Consider the following 14762-nt stretch of genomic DNA (forward strand, 5'->3'; position numbering starts at 1 on the left):
GCCACTGCCTGACATGCAGTGCGATGACTCTGAGCTCTCTGTTGCTGGGGGAAGAGAGGAAGGTCACTGCAATGACCATGAATTTGGCCTACATGACCTGTGCCACATACGTTTGATAAGGTATCTGTTTGCAGAGGCACTGGTCACACAAGCCCACAGATAAGCCACACTCCTGTCTGGGCCTCTTTAAAGCCATAGGCAACAAAATAACTAAAGGAAGCGTAGCAAATAATGCTGGAGATTGGTATAGACTGGCCAGGGAAGTTCACACAGGGGAAGCCAAGGGGTTACTGGACCAGGCTGGCGAGAGCAAGGGACAGAGTGCTTCGTACCAGAGGGGCAGGCAGGCAGAGACACGAGCACTGGTCTCCAAGGCCACAGTAGCCCCAGTATGCAGCATCAAGCCTGCCACTGGGATGGCTGCAGATCGGCGAGCACTTCACTAATCCCGGCGTCTGAGCTAACTCCCCCCACGAAAGCTGAGACAGAGCTGGCGTGGAAGGGCAGGGGCCCTCCTTGCCCCAGTTTGGCTATGGGGCAGGGACTGCCATGACCCCAGTGAGCCCGGTCTGACCCCACAGCACAGAGCAAGGTGTGGGGACAAGCCCACACATCCCAGGGCGCCTTGTGGAGCAGGGGGCTTGTACGTACTCAGTGACGGCTGGCTGCTCGTCTCGTGCTCCAGCTCATCTTCCTCGATGCAGGTGCCAATGTCAAAGGGGCGGGTGGGGGCCAGGACGCCCGGCAGCAGAGCCTGGTCCAGGTACATGTGGAGGTTGAGGGGCCCCAGGAGGGAGGAGGAGGAAGGGCTGTATGCAGCAGGGGTGCTGCCAGCGGAGAGCTGTGCCTGCGTCCTCTTGTATGGGTTGGAATGGTCAAACAGAGACACCGCGATTGATGCTCTGGTCCTGGCGCCTGCCAGAAAACATACCAAAAAAGCCCTGAGCACCAGTCCTGCCTAGCTCACACGGAGCAAGGGGGCAGGCACGGCTGGCACTCACCTCTGCCTTTCATGATGTAATCGATAGCACGGTCATTGATAGCTGCCTCGCTGGGTTTGATATCCAGGAACGGTTTGTTGCCCACACCCATGGAGACCATCTCCTGCATGCGGATTTCTGGAGGGGAAGAGACCCACAGCCACATCGTGAGGTTGCTCCAACCCGCCCCACGAGCGCTATGCAACCCCAGGCCAGAGCACTCCTGGGCCAAGCTGCTCCTGAGATTAGACCTGTTCTCCCCTTGCTCCTCAGTCCTGAGGAGTCTCCGCAGACAAGCAATCACGCCCTGCTCTGGCCAAGTAGCTCAGTGCCATGCCACCTACGAGAGTCCTGCCAAGCGGGAAGCCTGGGGCGGAGAGGAGGGGCTCAGCCAGACAGCTGCCACTGCAGCAGTGGCTTAGATCATGGGGAGAGCAGTGAGCCTTTCAGGAGCACAGCCCACACTCACAGGGCAGGGAACCCTGTGCTAGTATCTCCCGTTTCTCTCATGGAGTCTAGGTGGGTGTCTACACAGTCACACAGAGCTTGCACCAGTCAAGTTCCCTGGGGATGAGGGGCAGGGAAGGGACATGCCTAGCCAAGCCCAGCACATGCTCCTGAGGCTGCATGCTGGCACACAGCTGCTCGCTGCACAGAGCTGCCTGGTAACAGGCTCCAAACCTACTCAGGACAGCACGAGCTGAACAGGGCTCCCGCACCTTTTGCGGCACAGACGCCCCGGGAAGGAATCACACCTTTATTGCGGGCTGCCTGCTGCCACAGGATCTTGGCAATGTCACTGGTCCAGGCCTGCTTAGTCTCAGCTGAGCTGGCCTGGAGGATGTAGGTGTCATTGGACTTTCGCCTTCGGAACCAGATCTCAAAGCGCAGGCCACTGTCTCCAGAGTTCTCCGTCAGACCGATGTCTGCAGTCTGCCAGAAAAAGGAAGAGCAAAGCATCAATGGGGGCTCTGCTAGGAGCAGAAAGGATAAACTCTGCCTGCACCCTGTGCCAGAGCTACCCCCAGCTCAGCAGACCCAACGGGGAAGGAGCCTGAGGGTCCGGGCAGGAGCAGGTACGATATGGACACAGCTGAGCAGAGACAGCCCAGGCGATTCCCAGCGCTTCATCCAGAGTCAGCACCACCTCCCTGCCACACACACACTGCCTTTCCCTCACACTCTGCATCGCTCAGAAGACCTTGGCCCCACATCTCACAGCACAGAGGGGGCCCAGGCATTAATGCGTGAAGTATTCCCTTCTGGTTTCACTGCATGGCTTGGAGAAGGCTTAGCAGTGGTGGGAGCAGCTCTTCTGCTGCAGGTGTTCCTGCTCCCCGTTTCGGAGCCATGTGTCCACGGGGAAACCAGCCATGGACACCTCCTGCACAAGAGGGAGCTGCAGGGCTGCCCTTACCTTGAAGGAGCGTTTGTAGATGTACACATCAAAGCCACCCTCGATCCTCTTAGGCTTGCTGAACAGGATCAGGTCCTCAAAGAGGAAGACGTGTCGCTGGCATTTCCTACGGCCCAGCCAGATGGTGAACTCGTCCTGCCGCACCAGCTGCCCCTGCTCCTTCAGGTTCACCTGGACACAGGGAACGTCCTGGTAAGACCCCAGCAGGATCAGCTCCAGGCAACCCCAGGCCTGGACATGGAGAGCCTGCTCCCACATGGCTGTGACCCAGGAGGTGAAGAAGTGGCAGCTACCTGTCATGTTAGGAGGGCTCTTAAAGAGGTAGGGCTGCATGACACTGCTAGAGACCACACCAGGCTGAAACAACTGGCCCAGAGCTCAGGGGAGAGCTGCACCTCTCTCCTGGGCATGGCACACAGATGACCCTCTGCTGCTACCCTGTGCAGATCTGTGACAAACCTCTGGGTTGGCAACTGGAGGCAGCTACCAGAGCATTATCTTAGGGGGAAGAAGAGAGCTGAAGAGGAAAGGAGTCCCGTCAAACTGCCAGGAGCAGATCTGGGTCAGAAGGCCAGTCCCTCAGTTCTTTCTGTCCCAGATCCATCTTCCTCCACCCTGAGCCCTGTGGTTTCTCCTCCTCCTGTGCTGCACTTTGCATGCCTCTCCTTCAAGTCCCACCTAGCTGATTTTGGCCTACCCCCTGGCATCAGCATCAGTTTGAATTCCTTCTTGCGAACTGCCTGACCCTCTTATCACCAGCTCAAAAGAGATGGAAGGGCTCAAGGCAGCCTGCAGGATGCCATCTGCAAGGGCTGCCAGGCTGCCTGATGTCACCAGTAAGCACCTGGGAGCACGTTTATGACAAGCAGCTCACCCAGCTCAAGTAACAGCATCCAGGCTGTCTATCCTAGCAGATCAAGGAGACCTCCAAGCCCTGCTGGTCCCTTGCCCTGTACCCTTCCCCAAGTCTAGAGAAGGGGAAGGAGTGTGGCTCTGCTCCCCTGCGGAGGGGAGGACACTGGAACGTACATCACAGTCGCGGATGGCGTCCATGGCCAGCAGGTCATTTCCATGACGGAGCTGAAACTTCACCATCTCCTCAGCTGCACGGAGGTAGCCCAGCTCCTGCTCTTGTGCCTCGCTGCACTCCTTGATCAGGTCCTTCAGGAGCAGGGCGTATTTGCTCATCCGCTGGATGGGTTTCAGCAGGTAGGAGGCCAGGTCCATCTTATCCCCCAGCTGCACCTGCTTGAACTGAGAAACGCAGCAGAGAGTGAAGGCAGCAGCTTCCTGTGGAGAGCCCTGTGCCCCCAGGCAGGCACTGACACCCACATCTTTCCTGACTGGGATACTCTGTTTGCTCTGCAGGGAAATGCAAGGCCATAGGACCAACACTGCTGTATGCTGGGCTCCTTTCCAAAGCACTCACAGCATCTCTGCCCCTGTCCCCCCACATACACTTGTGCGGAGAGCTGTGCCAGGAAAGCAGAGGTAGTGCTGAGCACACCTCAAGCAGGAAAGTTGGGCTTGTTTAAACAGATCGGTGACCCAAACACCAAGAGCAATCGTGATGTAGGCAGTGGAATTTACCTTGAAGAAGGTATTCCCGTGGCTGGCCAACAGCGAGTCCGACTTTGGCTTGTTCTTGCTATACAATGCATACATCCCAAACTGGTCTTTCTGCAAAAGAGATCCCCGCGTGAGACCAACGCACACCCAGGACACAGTGACAGCCATGCCCTGGGTTGGTGACTCTAGTACTTCTGCCTCTCCCAGGCTACACCAGAGCCTCCTATGGCATCAGGAATGACTTTGTCCTGTTACCCCTTGCCCCTTAACATACCCCAACGAACACCATTCACCTGGTAGCAGCAAACATGCATGGGGCAGCTGAGCTTAAGACCAATGCCCCATGTTTCTCCCTAGCAGCCCTTTTCAACAAGAGCAGCAGGTCTGTACCCCTCCACTCATTAAAGTCCTTCTGCACTGACACCACAGACAGAAGACAGGGTAAGGGATGCCCCTGCAGAAGCAGGTGGGTTTTAAGGAGCAGACATTTTGCTTGCTTCCCTGCAGTGTCTCTTGGTAGCAAAGAACAACAGGAAAGGCAAAGAGCATCTGCTGCTGCCTGGGCTCGGCCTCGCAGAGCCATCCCAGTCCAACCTAGAATTTGAGCTGGCAGGGGACAAGCCAACCCAGCACAGGGTAGTCCTCCCGCTCCCAAAGAGCCACAGCCCACTAACACGCAGGTGAGCAGCCAAATGTATAGGCACTGCTGGGCATAGGAGCCAAGCACGTGTCCGGAGGAGCCCAGTCCCAGGGGGAAGGTGCTGATGCCTTACGTGTCGGAGGAAGCAGTGGCTAACCCGCAGCGGGTGGTTGCAGCAGCTCTCGAGCTCTCGCAGGAAGTATTGGCTGTGGAAGTCATAGAGTTTCTCCAGGTTCCCAAAAATGACGCTGCGCTTCCCACGCAGGTCCTGGGGGAGGTCAAGGCGCTCCATCTCAGGGAAGTAGCTATCGATGATGTAGCAAAGCGACCTCACGTATTCCCGCTCCGTGGTTACCATCTCATCAATGATGTGCCGCAGCTTGCTGCAATAGGAAACACTCAGCCTTGAAGGGACCCAGACTGCAGCAGTCTACGAGTGCCTGCAAAGCACTGGACTATCCCTAGAGAAGCTCTCCCTAAGACCCAACACGGAGATGAGGTGATCCCTTAGCACCATCCAAGCTCAGATTCAGAACTGCCTGTGATAGCTCTGACCCTGAGCACTGACAAAGTTCGTGGCTGATCCAAGGAACTCTGTCAGCTTTTCTGTTCAGGAAGGGCAAGCCCCAGGTTGGCTGTGGTCCCGACCCAACCTCAGCAGGACACACACCCCTGAGCCCACCCAGCCCCTGCTCTGGAGACAACAGGCTGCTCCGCAAATGGCTGCACTCCTGAAACAACAGAGACAGCAGTAGTCACGATAACTTCCATGAGGAGGAGTCAGCCTGATGACTGGATGCTCTGGGAGGCAATGTTAACCCTGGGAGAACATGAGCTCCGGACCCAGGTGCTGTTGGGCTTGTCCCAGTAAAAATGAGAGTGAGAAACAAACCTCGTATCACTTCATTAGCAAACAGCAGTTCCTAGCATGGGTTGCTCCGCACGCCTCTGGAAGGATCACTCTTAGGTACTCGAGGTTTCCACTGCGAGGCAGTGCAGCACCAAACATAACTACTCCAACGTGTGCCTGCCTTCCCTGACTCTCAGCTTTCCCCTAAGCCAACTCCTCCACCGAACAGCAGGACTGCCTCAGCACCCATGGACAGGAGGGCTGCTGCATCACTCCCTTGAGAAGCAAAGCAGTTAGCCTCCTATCTGCTGGTGTTTGTCCCCTGCCATGAGCTTTCCTGACATGTGCTAGGATATCAGAGGCCCCTTCCAGAAGATTTCACTGTCCCCAGTCAACCCATCCGCAGCAGAAGCGGTGGAGGAGCTCTGTGGTCCCCCTGCATCCAGCACTCATTTCTCATCTCTGCCACCAATATATTCCGCCCCCCCCACCCCCGCAATCTTTTCCAGTGAGAGCAGCTAAAAGACCTGCCTGGTGCCCCCTTTTCAAGAGCAGCTCACATCCCTGGGCTCTCCATAGCCTAGGCACGTTGCAGTATGACAACAAAGTTAAGTTGAGATCCTCAAGGACAGAGAAGGAAAAGAAGAGAACAAAAGCCAGCTGTTGGTCACCCAGAGGTCTCAGCTCCAAAGGGCAAACACCCTCTTACCTGTGAAGCTGCTGTCACAGGGTACTGAAAGTGCCTCCCTACCAGTCTGGGTACGGTACCCCCCCAAAAGTGTGCGGGATGATGCACTATACTCCTGCTCTCCCACTGCACCTGTACCACTGGTTTGCTAGGTCCCTGAATACTATGTTTCTGCAAACCCTCATCCTCCAATGCCAGCAATGTTCAGAGACTCCCTCTCCTGCCTGGGAACTGCTCCTTCCCCTCTTACAGAGGAACCATGCTGTGGGGGAAGAGCAACGGAGCCCATTTCCCTGCCGCCCCCCAGAAGCAGGTGCCAGACTGTGTGGGGACATCCCTGTGGGCCTGCTCAGCACCACACGCACGTGTGCGGGGAAGCTGGAGCTACATCTCCATCTATCTGTCCTGTACCCATTGCCAAAGTAACTGTCACTGCAGAGCTCTTCACATCTTTGCTGGCTGCCTTTTCACCACCCTGAGGACCGGAGCACTGAGTGTCACAGCCACTTACCTGCCCCAGCTCTTGGCTTCTGACACGGAGAGGCAGCCCCTCTGTCCCTCCAGCAGACAGTCCGCAGCCCAGCTGTGAGCAGCTTGCTGCCGCAGCACGAAAGTCCTGTCCACCAGCTCAGTGCTGCTCACCTCCAGCCCCTTAATAAAGACGCCGGTGTTGCCGTATCTGGCCGGCTCGCTCAGCGTCCTCTGGCAGCCTGACCACAGGCTCTCACCGCAGGGGAGGTCAAAGCTTTGAGCCTTCCGGAGCATCCTCCTGGGAGGCGGCTTCCCAGAGGCTGGAGTGGAGGTGCAGGATGGCTTCACCTCTAGGGTTTCTAATATGCTCTCCAGGTTTGACTTTTCTTCAGGCAACTTTGGAGACTTGGAGGCCCCGCTGGCAAAAGAAACTCTGCTCGAGTGTGGACCAGGGCTGAGAGCAGCTTGACAGGCAAATTCTTCCCCAGCACTGACATCACCTGGGCAGCTCAGGGAGGGTGAGGGAGCTTTCTCCTTAGTCCACCCTGGAGAGCAGTTGGGCCTGTTGCAGCAGTGGGACCCGCTGTAAGTCCTGTCCCAGTGGGACCCGGAGGTGGCCCCCTCAGAGTGCCTCCGGTGAGACAGACTGCCAGCCTCGCTGCCAGCCCGGGACTGCTCCCCCGTAGCTGGTTTGCGGTCTGACAGCAGAGACCTCCTTGTTCTCAAGGCTGCTTCGAGTTTCTTTTCAAAAACCAGCTTGGTCTCCTGGCATTTGGACCATGCAAATTTCCACTGCTTGAGTCCCTTGTCACTCTTCAGCTCACAGGCCAGCTCCTTCATCTCCTGGAACCGGGCATCGCTGATGTCCGGGTGCTGCCCCTTGTAACTCTCCAGGCACTTGATCACACCTGCACAGTGTTCAGCGGAGCTGCAGTCCTCCATGCTGATGCAGGCAAGGTGTCGCATCCCTTCCAAGGCCCACTCATACGCCTGCAGAGAGCGAGAACGAAAGGCAACAGCCAGTCAGAGGGATTTGGGGAAGAATAACCCTAATTCGGTGCCTAAAGTGCAAGACAAGAGAAAGGATCAGTGTGTGGCCACCACAGTTCCTCGAGTGTGAGAGGAGGGGGGGCTGCTATTGTCAATGGGGCTTAACAATTCAGCAAAACAAACAGCTCCTTATGCAGAGGGCTTCAGCTGTGCTGGCTGCTCTGCCACAGCTCCACCTCCCCGCCAGGTCCCTGTGACACTGGGCACCCACGCTGCTGGGCACGTTTGTCTTCCCTGGGCAGGGGGGCCCAGGGGAAGCTGTTGCCAAGACTGCAGGAATTCACACCTCAGTGTGGCCCTGCTCGGTATAAAACCTGGAACTCACCCTCCTCCTTTGCCCAGCCATTCTCACCACTACCACACAGGACGAAGTTGAGGGCGCATCAGTAAGCTGCAGGGAATGGGATCGCTGCTCCCCATACCATTTCCCCAGAGCTGACGGCACACAGAGGCCTGGAGCTTGATCAGAGCTGGGTTCTGCGGATCACCCCGAGTGCTCTGACCCATCCTTGCAGCAAGTAGGAAGGAATCTGAGACTGTGCAAGCCCAGTTGCAGCTTGTGCATTTTCCGCGCCTGCTGGCACCCGCGTGGTGTGCTGTGCCCTGCCTACCTGCCTGGCTCTGCTTGCTAGTGGACTACGTGCTTGTGCTGGTTAGTCGAATACCAAGCTCAGCAGTTCATTTCTAATGCTCCAGGAATGCTGGAAGCAGTTTCATGGGGCTTAACTCTAGCAGTGGTGCATATGCTGGCCTTGCTAAAACAGCTCTGCCGTATCAGTCGAACAAGAGGAGCGGGGCAAAAGGTGGCCCAATGTGACAGACGGAAGGCAAGAGTGCCTTACCACCATCGTGGGAAAGGGGCTAATGAAGCGCCGTGCACTAAGACCTGTGTCATCGATAAAAATGAGAGGAAAGGCAAACATCTGAATTAGTCAGGCTCATAAACCACTACTTTCTCTATAAAGCAGGTATAATGACAAGATTTAACTATAGAGTGAATAAGATGTGACCAGCTGCCATAGGCCTGGCCAGGGAACTTTACTGCTCATCAGTGAAAACACAGAGTTAGTTCTTAAAATCAGATGCACAAGGCAGGGAAAACATCCAGGACAGGCCTGCCTGGCACCTTCCACCAACTGCCCAGGACCAGTGGATGTGTGGAAACATCACAGGCTGCCCTTGGAGTGAGCCAGACCATCTCTAGCACTTGACCTGTCAGGCCCTGCGTACCTGCTATGTTTCTGCAGAGAAGCAACACTCATGCTTAGTGCCAGGAATGAAGTGATCAGCCTCAGACCATTTTCCACCTGCTGAACAGCCTTACTGTGACAGTCTTCACTCAGAGCTTAAAGCACTTATTTTTATGCAGAATAGAGCCTTAGACACCAAGAAAATCCACCCAAGCTTTATGCAGACATGGAGCAGACACTGCATCCCCATCAGGGACGCGGTGGTCAAACAGATCCGGTGCCAAGGTCACTCTCTGTTGGTGCCAGAGGTAGGCAGGGCAGGAGGTGCTTCATTCACGTGGTGCCTAACCCCTGGATGGGGACAGCTATGAAAGCCAAGCGCTGCTGTTTGTATGAGAGCTGAATGCCAGCACATGAGGGGTAGCCGGCAGACTGAGCAGAGTCACTCCAGGGACAGATGCCACAGGAGCTCCCACAGCCGTCCACATTGCTCTTTTGAGCTGCAGCTGCACAGCGTGCGTGCAGCCAGCCCCATTACTCATGCGGAGCAAGGAGCTGCTTCAGAAACACCAGCAGCTGCTTGGAGAAAACGCTTCTCAAACAGCCCCACGCAACCACAGCACAGGACAATCAAAAGAGCAGCAGCCCCCTCTCCTTCCATCACCCTGCCTAGTACAGCAACAGGCCCCTGACCTGCCCCTCTCTTGATCCAGGCTTCATGCTCTAGACTTGCCGACTGCTGGGGGCTGGGAGGGGCGTGCAGAGGCAGAGGACATGCCAGACCCTGGTGAGAATCTGTATTTATCTGTGATGCGGAGGGTCTTTTATACCCTGGAGGCAGAAGCACATCAAGGCGAGGTGAAACACTGAGTGCAGCGGAGCCCAGCAGATCCGCGCAGCAGTGGCAGATGGCCTATTTTGCTGTGGTTTTTTGAGCTGCTCCCTCCAGCTATATGCAAACCAACACCAGCCCCTTCCAGCTCTGCCCTGAGCAAGGGCTGGCTGTCAGCGTGGGCAAAGGGCACGTCTCACCTCTGTGGCTGTGGAGGTTAATGGGTGAACCTGACGGAAGGCTGCATTACTGGCTCCTGTTTGCTCACTGATGGGAAAAGCTGAGCTCAAAATGCACACGGGGCTCTGAAAGAGGGTGCTGAGAGCAACGTGCAGGAGAGGCACAGCCAGCAGGCCAGCCTGGCCTCTACAGCAGCTAGTCGGGAAGGCAGCTGCCCTGTGAAGGCCTTCTCTGAGGCTGGGGACCTCACTTCCATGCACAGATGGGAGAAAGAGAGAAAAGAGGCTTCTTTTATTTCTAGGAAACTCCACAGATCTGCCTGGGGCCACAGAGAGGAGGAATCAGGGCTGCAAACCACACAGGGAGGAAGCCCCACCACCTCTCATCTTCATATGGTATCTGTCTGTTCTTGGCAAGGACTCCAAGGGCTGCACAGAAATTACTCTAAATCTCGATGGCATTTCTTCCATCCCCAGTGCCTGTCGCAGGCCTGTGAATAGCTCAGCTTTGTTCCCTGCACAATGGGAGCAGCCCTCCACAACCTGCAGCTTGCTTGGTAACATGCTAAGTGGCCACCAAGGCTTTCTCCAGTCACATCATCTGCTTCAACTGCCCCTTTTAGCACATGAAATGGCAGCCCTCTCTAGGGACCAAGTGTGTCCCGGCACCCAGGAGGGAACACCCTCATGCAGGCAGGGGTATTGCTGTCAGCTGTGTCATGGTAAGGTTACAAACCACGCTCAGACAAGCCAGGATACTGCCCTCCAGCTGTGGGGCTTTTGGGGAGCAGCCAGCCCTACAGCTTCTCTGCCAGGCTGCAAGAGCTGCTCGTATGTAAGAGGAGGCACCTGTGTGCAGGGAAGCTGAATCTTCCCAACCATGTCTGGAAACAGGCAGGAAGAAGCCGGTACCTTGGCTTTTGATCTTTACAGACAAGTCGTTACTTAAACTCTCAATTACAGGATTAAAGACAAACGTGCTTCCTGCATACACAGGGCTGACCTATCCAGCAGCTGCATGAGGAGTCAGCAACAGGTTGGTCCTGCCAGGCTGCCCGGAGGAGGCAGGGGCTCTCAGGGACCTGCCATGTTGCAAGGAAGAGCCAGGGACTTCACTGGAGCCCGGCGCAACCCTCAAGCCCACCACCCTGTGTTTGGTCCCTGCTCATTTCACCATGGGCAAGGCTTGCAGTGCATCGAGGACAGAAGCTCCTGGAGTCTGTTGTCTTTGGCACCACTGAAGCGCCATCTGCAAATACAAGCCAAGAGAAGTTGCTTGGCCCTGGCTCAGGGCGCACTGCCAACACTGCACAGAAAGCCTTCCAGGGGTCCCGGATCCTCACCTGAGCCACCACTTAGATATTACACCTCCCCAATCCAAATCTATCACAAACCCACCAGACTCCTCTCGTACTCAAGGTCCAGTGATCTCTAAGACACCTCCTGGATAGCCAAGACAGGAGACAGACACTGTGCATCTGAAGACACATGCCAGAAGGGGCAATTTCAAGGGGGCCTGCCTTTGTCCCAACTCCTCTTTCATCTCTTCCTGTGGGGAGACAATGATTATAACTGTATTTTTCTTGTCACATAGGAAACTGGGTGTCTGAATAGGCAGAAGTAGGTGGAGTGGGCAGATCACAAACCCTCCAACTTTCTGCAGAAGAAAAACGCACCTAGGTGGGTGACTAACTGCTGCAAGGTTTCCTTCTGAATCCAAAGTGACTGCACAGGGGAGCTGAGACAAGGGTGATGAAAAGCCAAGACTGATCCTGATGGGAGCAACAATACAGGCAGGGATGCAATACAGCTGTGGGTATCATGCCTGAAGCACAGCAACAATACAGACGAAGTCTCCCATCCTTCTGCGGCGATGTCCCAGGACTGCAAGCCCCCCACTCCCTTGCTTTCTACAACACAGAGAGAGGGAAGCGGCACAACAGCTGGGAACATTGCCAAGGACAGCAAAAAAGAAACCAACATAATCAAACAAACCCTGATCCAGCTTGTGTGCAGCTCCTGTATGCAAGCTGTGCTCCACTCCGCTGTTTGTTAGTGAGACACAACTAATCACACGTCTGTGGCAAGAAAAAACTGCACAACTCCCCTATTTAACAAGACCACCCCTCACCACCACTTTGTTCACTCTAAGTGCCCTTAACTTCAGCCGTGAGTTTGGAGAGCAAGATGAGGTTGGCTTGAAGCAAAGGAGACAGAACTGGTGCAGCCAGAAAAGGTCAAAGCATCACAGGTACCGCCGTGATCTGAGCCAAGCACTTCCCAACAACCCACAACCCACCACTATACATGGTCCATGTAGGCACTGACTCCCGCAGCTGCCCTGCTCTGCCGGCAGCCCAAGGTCTTGGCACTGAACCCTGCAGAGCTGAGATGCCGGTCGCAGCACTTGCAGCACAAGAGAGTGAAGAGTGACAGGGCACTTACCAGAACACAAGTCCAAAGTAAATGCTGCTCTCTTGCACAAAAATGCCTGCTCCCAGGTGTGCTCCTCTCATTACAGATGCTCATTTGGGCTTATTCCCTCTAAAGTCCAACATGGCTTTAGGCTGCTTTGAGAACCAGCTCCTGCTCACAACACTAATGTGTCCCTTGTCACAGGCTGCTGCATGCACACTATTAGCAGGGACCTGTGGCTGCAGATTGCCATGTACGCTGACAGTTCAGAAGGACCACAATTAAAAAGCCATTTTACATCAAAATATATTGAAAGCAAAATTATCCAGGCTAAAACCTTACTGTCACAAGAGCTGTCAGCCGGCAAACAGTGACAAGCCTGTTTCTCTGCTAACTCAGAGACCAAATAGCTATAGCAGAAAGTGGTCGGCTCACCACTTGCTTGGATCTGCTTTGGGCTTTCCTCAGGCTCCCACCCACCAATACTAATAGCACCCATGATGGAAGGAGCAGGGAAAGTGCAAGACTTCAGGACCTGCAGATGTCCCCCTGGCAAGTTGATTAATCGGTTAAAAAAACCAGACCTCATCCTACCTTCCCATCTCTACAGAGGGGGTCCATATCCTGGCTGCGCCCAGCTCTGTGCTGTACCTTACCATCCCCTATGGCCAGACGGAGGCAGGGCCACTGCTTCAGTGCATCATCTCAGCTCCGGCTATTCACAAGCAAATGCTGCTAGCCTAAATACCAGATTGAGGAGCCCTGGTAACCGGAGACAAGGCGGAGGGGGAAGGGGCCTTGCTTCACATGAGAACTACTGAAGTGTACGGAGAACACCCCGACTGGGTGCAGGCCCCTTTCTTTCACAGTGCAAAAAACAGGGAGAGAAAAACATCCCAACCGACCCCAAATTCAAGCAAAATTCCAAGCAAGCTGCCACCCGACACACAACAGCTTTGGAGAAAACAGTGATCCCTCCTAGACATTGCGATGCTGTTCTCACAACTCTAAAAGCCAAAGGCCCTGCTCACTTCTAGCAAGATTTGCGGCTCTGCAAGCAGGCAGCTGCACATGGAGGTACAAGAAACCACGTAATTTCAGAGCATAAGCATTTCAGCAAAGCCACCAAGTTAGAAGTAATCTCCTCTCTACGCAGGGGTTCACTGTTACTCTCTTCCCCACCCTGTAGCATTTGACTTTTCCAAACTGCATTTGAAGCCCTGCCTGGGATTCATTAGCAGGAGAAATCAAACTAATCAAAACCGTGTTGTACATGGGATGTAGCTGGTAAAAGCTCAGCTTTAAACAGCAAGGAAAGTACTCACCCTCTTGAAATAAAAAGCTAAACCATTTCTGAGTTGCTGTGTAGCTCACAGTTCTTCCCCTCTTCTCTCCAAGGGAGAAGAGACCACTAAAATCACCAGTTTGCCTAAAACTAGCTGCTAAGGAAAACAAACTTTAAATGCTGTATTTGCATTTCTGCCTGTTACCAAGTGCTAGATGCTGTACAAACACTGCGGGAGGGCAAAGGATGAGAGACAAGCGCAGACTACAAACTCCTTGGATTTAAGCATAAGACAGGAAAACAGGTAGATACCCACAGCTGGGCAAGAAAGAAGAACAAGGGGTCAGGGAAGCAACACCGGTCAGGGTTGGTCTTGGCATGCTGCAGCCCAAGCACCATCAAAGGGTGCTCGTTAGGGCAACGTGCTTGGAAATTCTTTTGCAGCAGCACTCTGGGTGAACACGAACAGAGCTCAAAAATCCCTTCGCTTCCCCTCTGGGCAGTCAGGCTTGACAAGTCCAGGAGAGTCTAATTACAGAAGAATATAATGGGATAAAATAGGATTGCACATGATTTCTGCTCTCTTGACGACAGCACGAGGACCCAAAGGGCAAATGTGGCTCATTGTGCTGGAGCCAGCGTGCAGGACGCGTGCTTGCCCTTCTTTTCTCTAACTGCTGCAACTGCCAAGCAACACCTAGGGTAGCTCCATTAGGAACAGGCTGACTCAACTGCTGAATCACAACAAGCCACAATAATCCCGCTTCAGTGCAATTCAGAGCTTCCACAGAGCAGCCTGTGCCAGTTTCACTATGTATCTATATACAGACACACAGGTATGTATATATAACACACATATGTATATATTTATATGTGTATGTATTTATAAAATGACTCCCTAGGAACCTGGGCAGCACGTGTCTGAGATTTGCCCTCCCCACAGCTTCCACTGCTCTGCAGCTGCAGAAAACCTCCCAACAGCCAATGATGTGCAGTTTTCCCTCAGTTTTCCCTTTTTGCTCCACAGTCGCTCATGACTTTGCAGCCTTGGGTAGATTCTGCACTGATTTTTCTCCCCCTGTTTTCCCCCTAAGGGGATTTCCTCAACATTTAAAAGCTCCTGAGTCCAGAGGACCAGGGGCTGAGTTTCCTCCCAGTAAAATCAGAACCTTTAGTGTTTGACTTTGCTACAAACC

At 54.4% G+C, this 14762-nt stretch overlaps 1 protein-coding gene across 1 annotated transcript in view; it reads right to left on the reverse strand.

Annotated features, from left to right (window-relative positions):
* The window catches only part of PLEKHG4 (pleckstrin homology and RhoGEF domain containing G4), an 89367-nt gene that overhangs the window by 154 nt on the left and 74451 nt on the right, over window positions 1-14762 (reverse strand). The window contains exons 14-22 of the mRNA XM_019474985.1: window positions 6656-7605; window positions 4740-4989; window positions 3988-4077; window positions 3427-3651; window positions 2398-2568; window positions 1700-1913; window positions 1002-1118; window positions 652-915; window positions 14-44 (exon numbers count right to left, since the gene is read on the reverse strand). Of these exons, the coding sequence (XP_019330530.1) occupies window positions 14-44; window positions 652-915; window positions 1002-1118; window positions 1700-1913; window positions 2398-2568; window positions 3427-3651; window positions 3988-4077; window positions 4740-4989; window positions 6656-7605 (2312 nt within the window). The remainder of the gene's footprint in view (window positions 1-13; window positions 45-651; window positions 916-1001; window positions 1119-1699; window positions 1914-2397; window positions 2569-3426; window positions 3652-3987; window positions 4078-4739; window positions 4990-6655; window positions 7606-14762) is intronic.

This window comes from Aptenodytes forsteri, unplaced genomic scaffold (assembly GCF_000699145.1).
Source record: "Aptenodytes forsteri isolate BGI_AS27 unplaced genomic scaffold, ASM69914v1 Scaffold14, whole genome shotgun sequence".
Lineage (NCBI taxonomy): Eukaryota > Metazoa > Chordata > Aves > Sphenisciformes > Spheniscidae > Aptenodytes > Aptenodytes forsteri.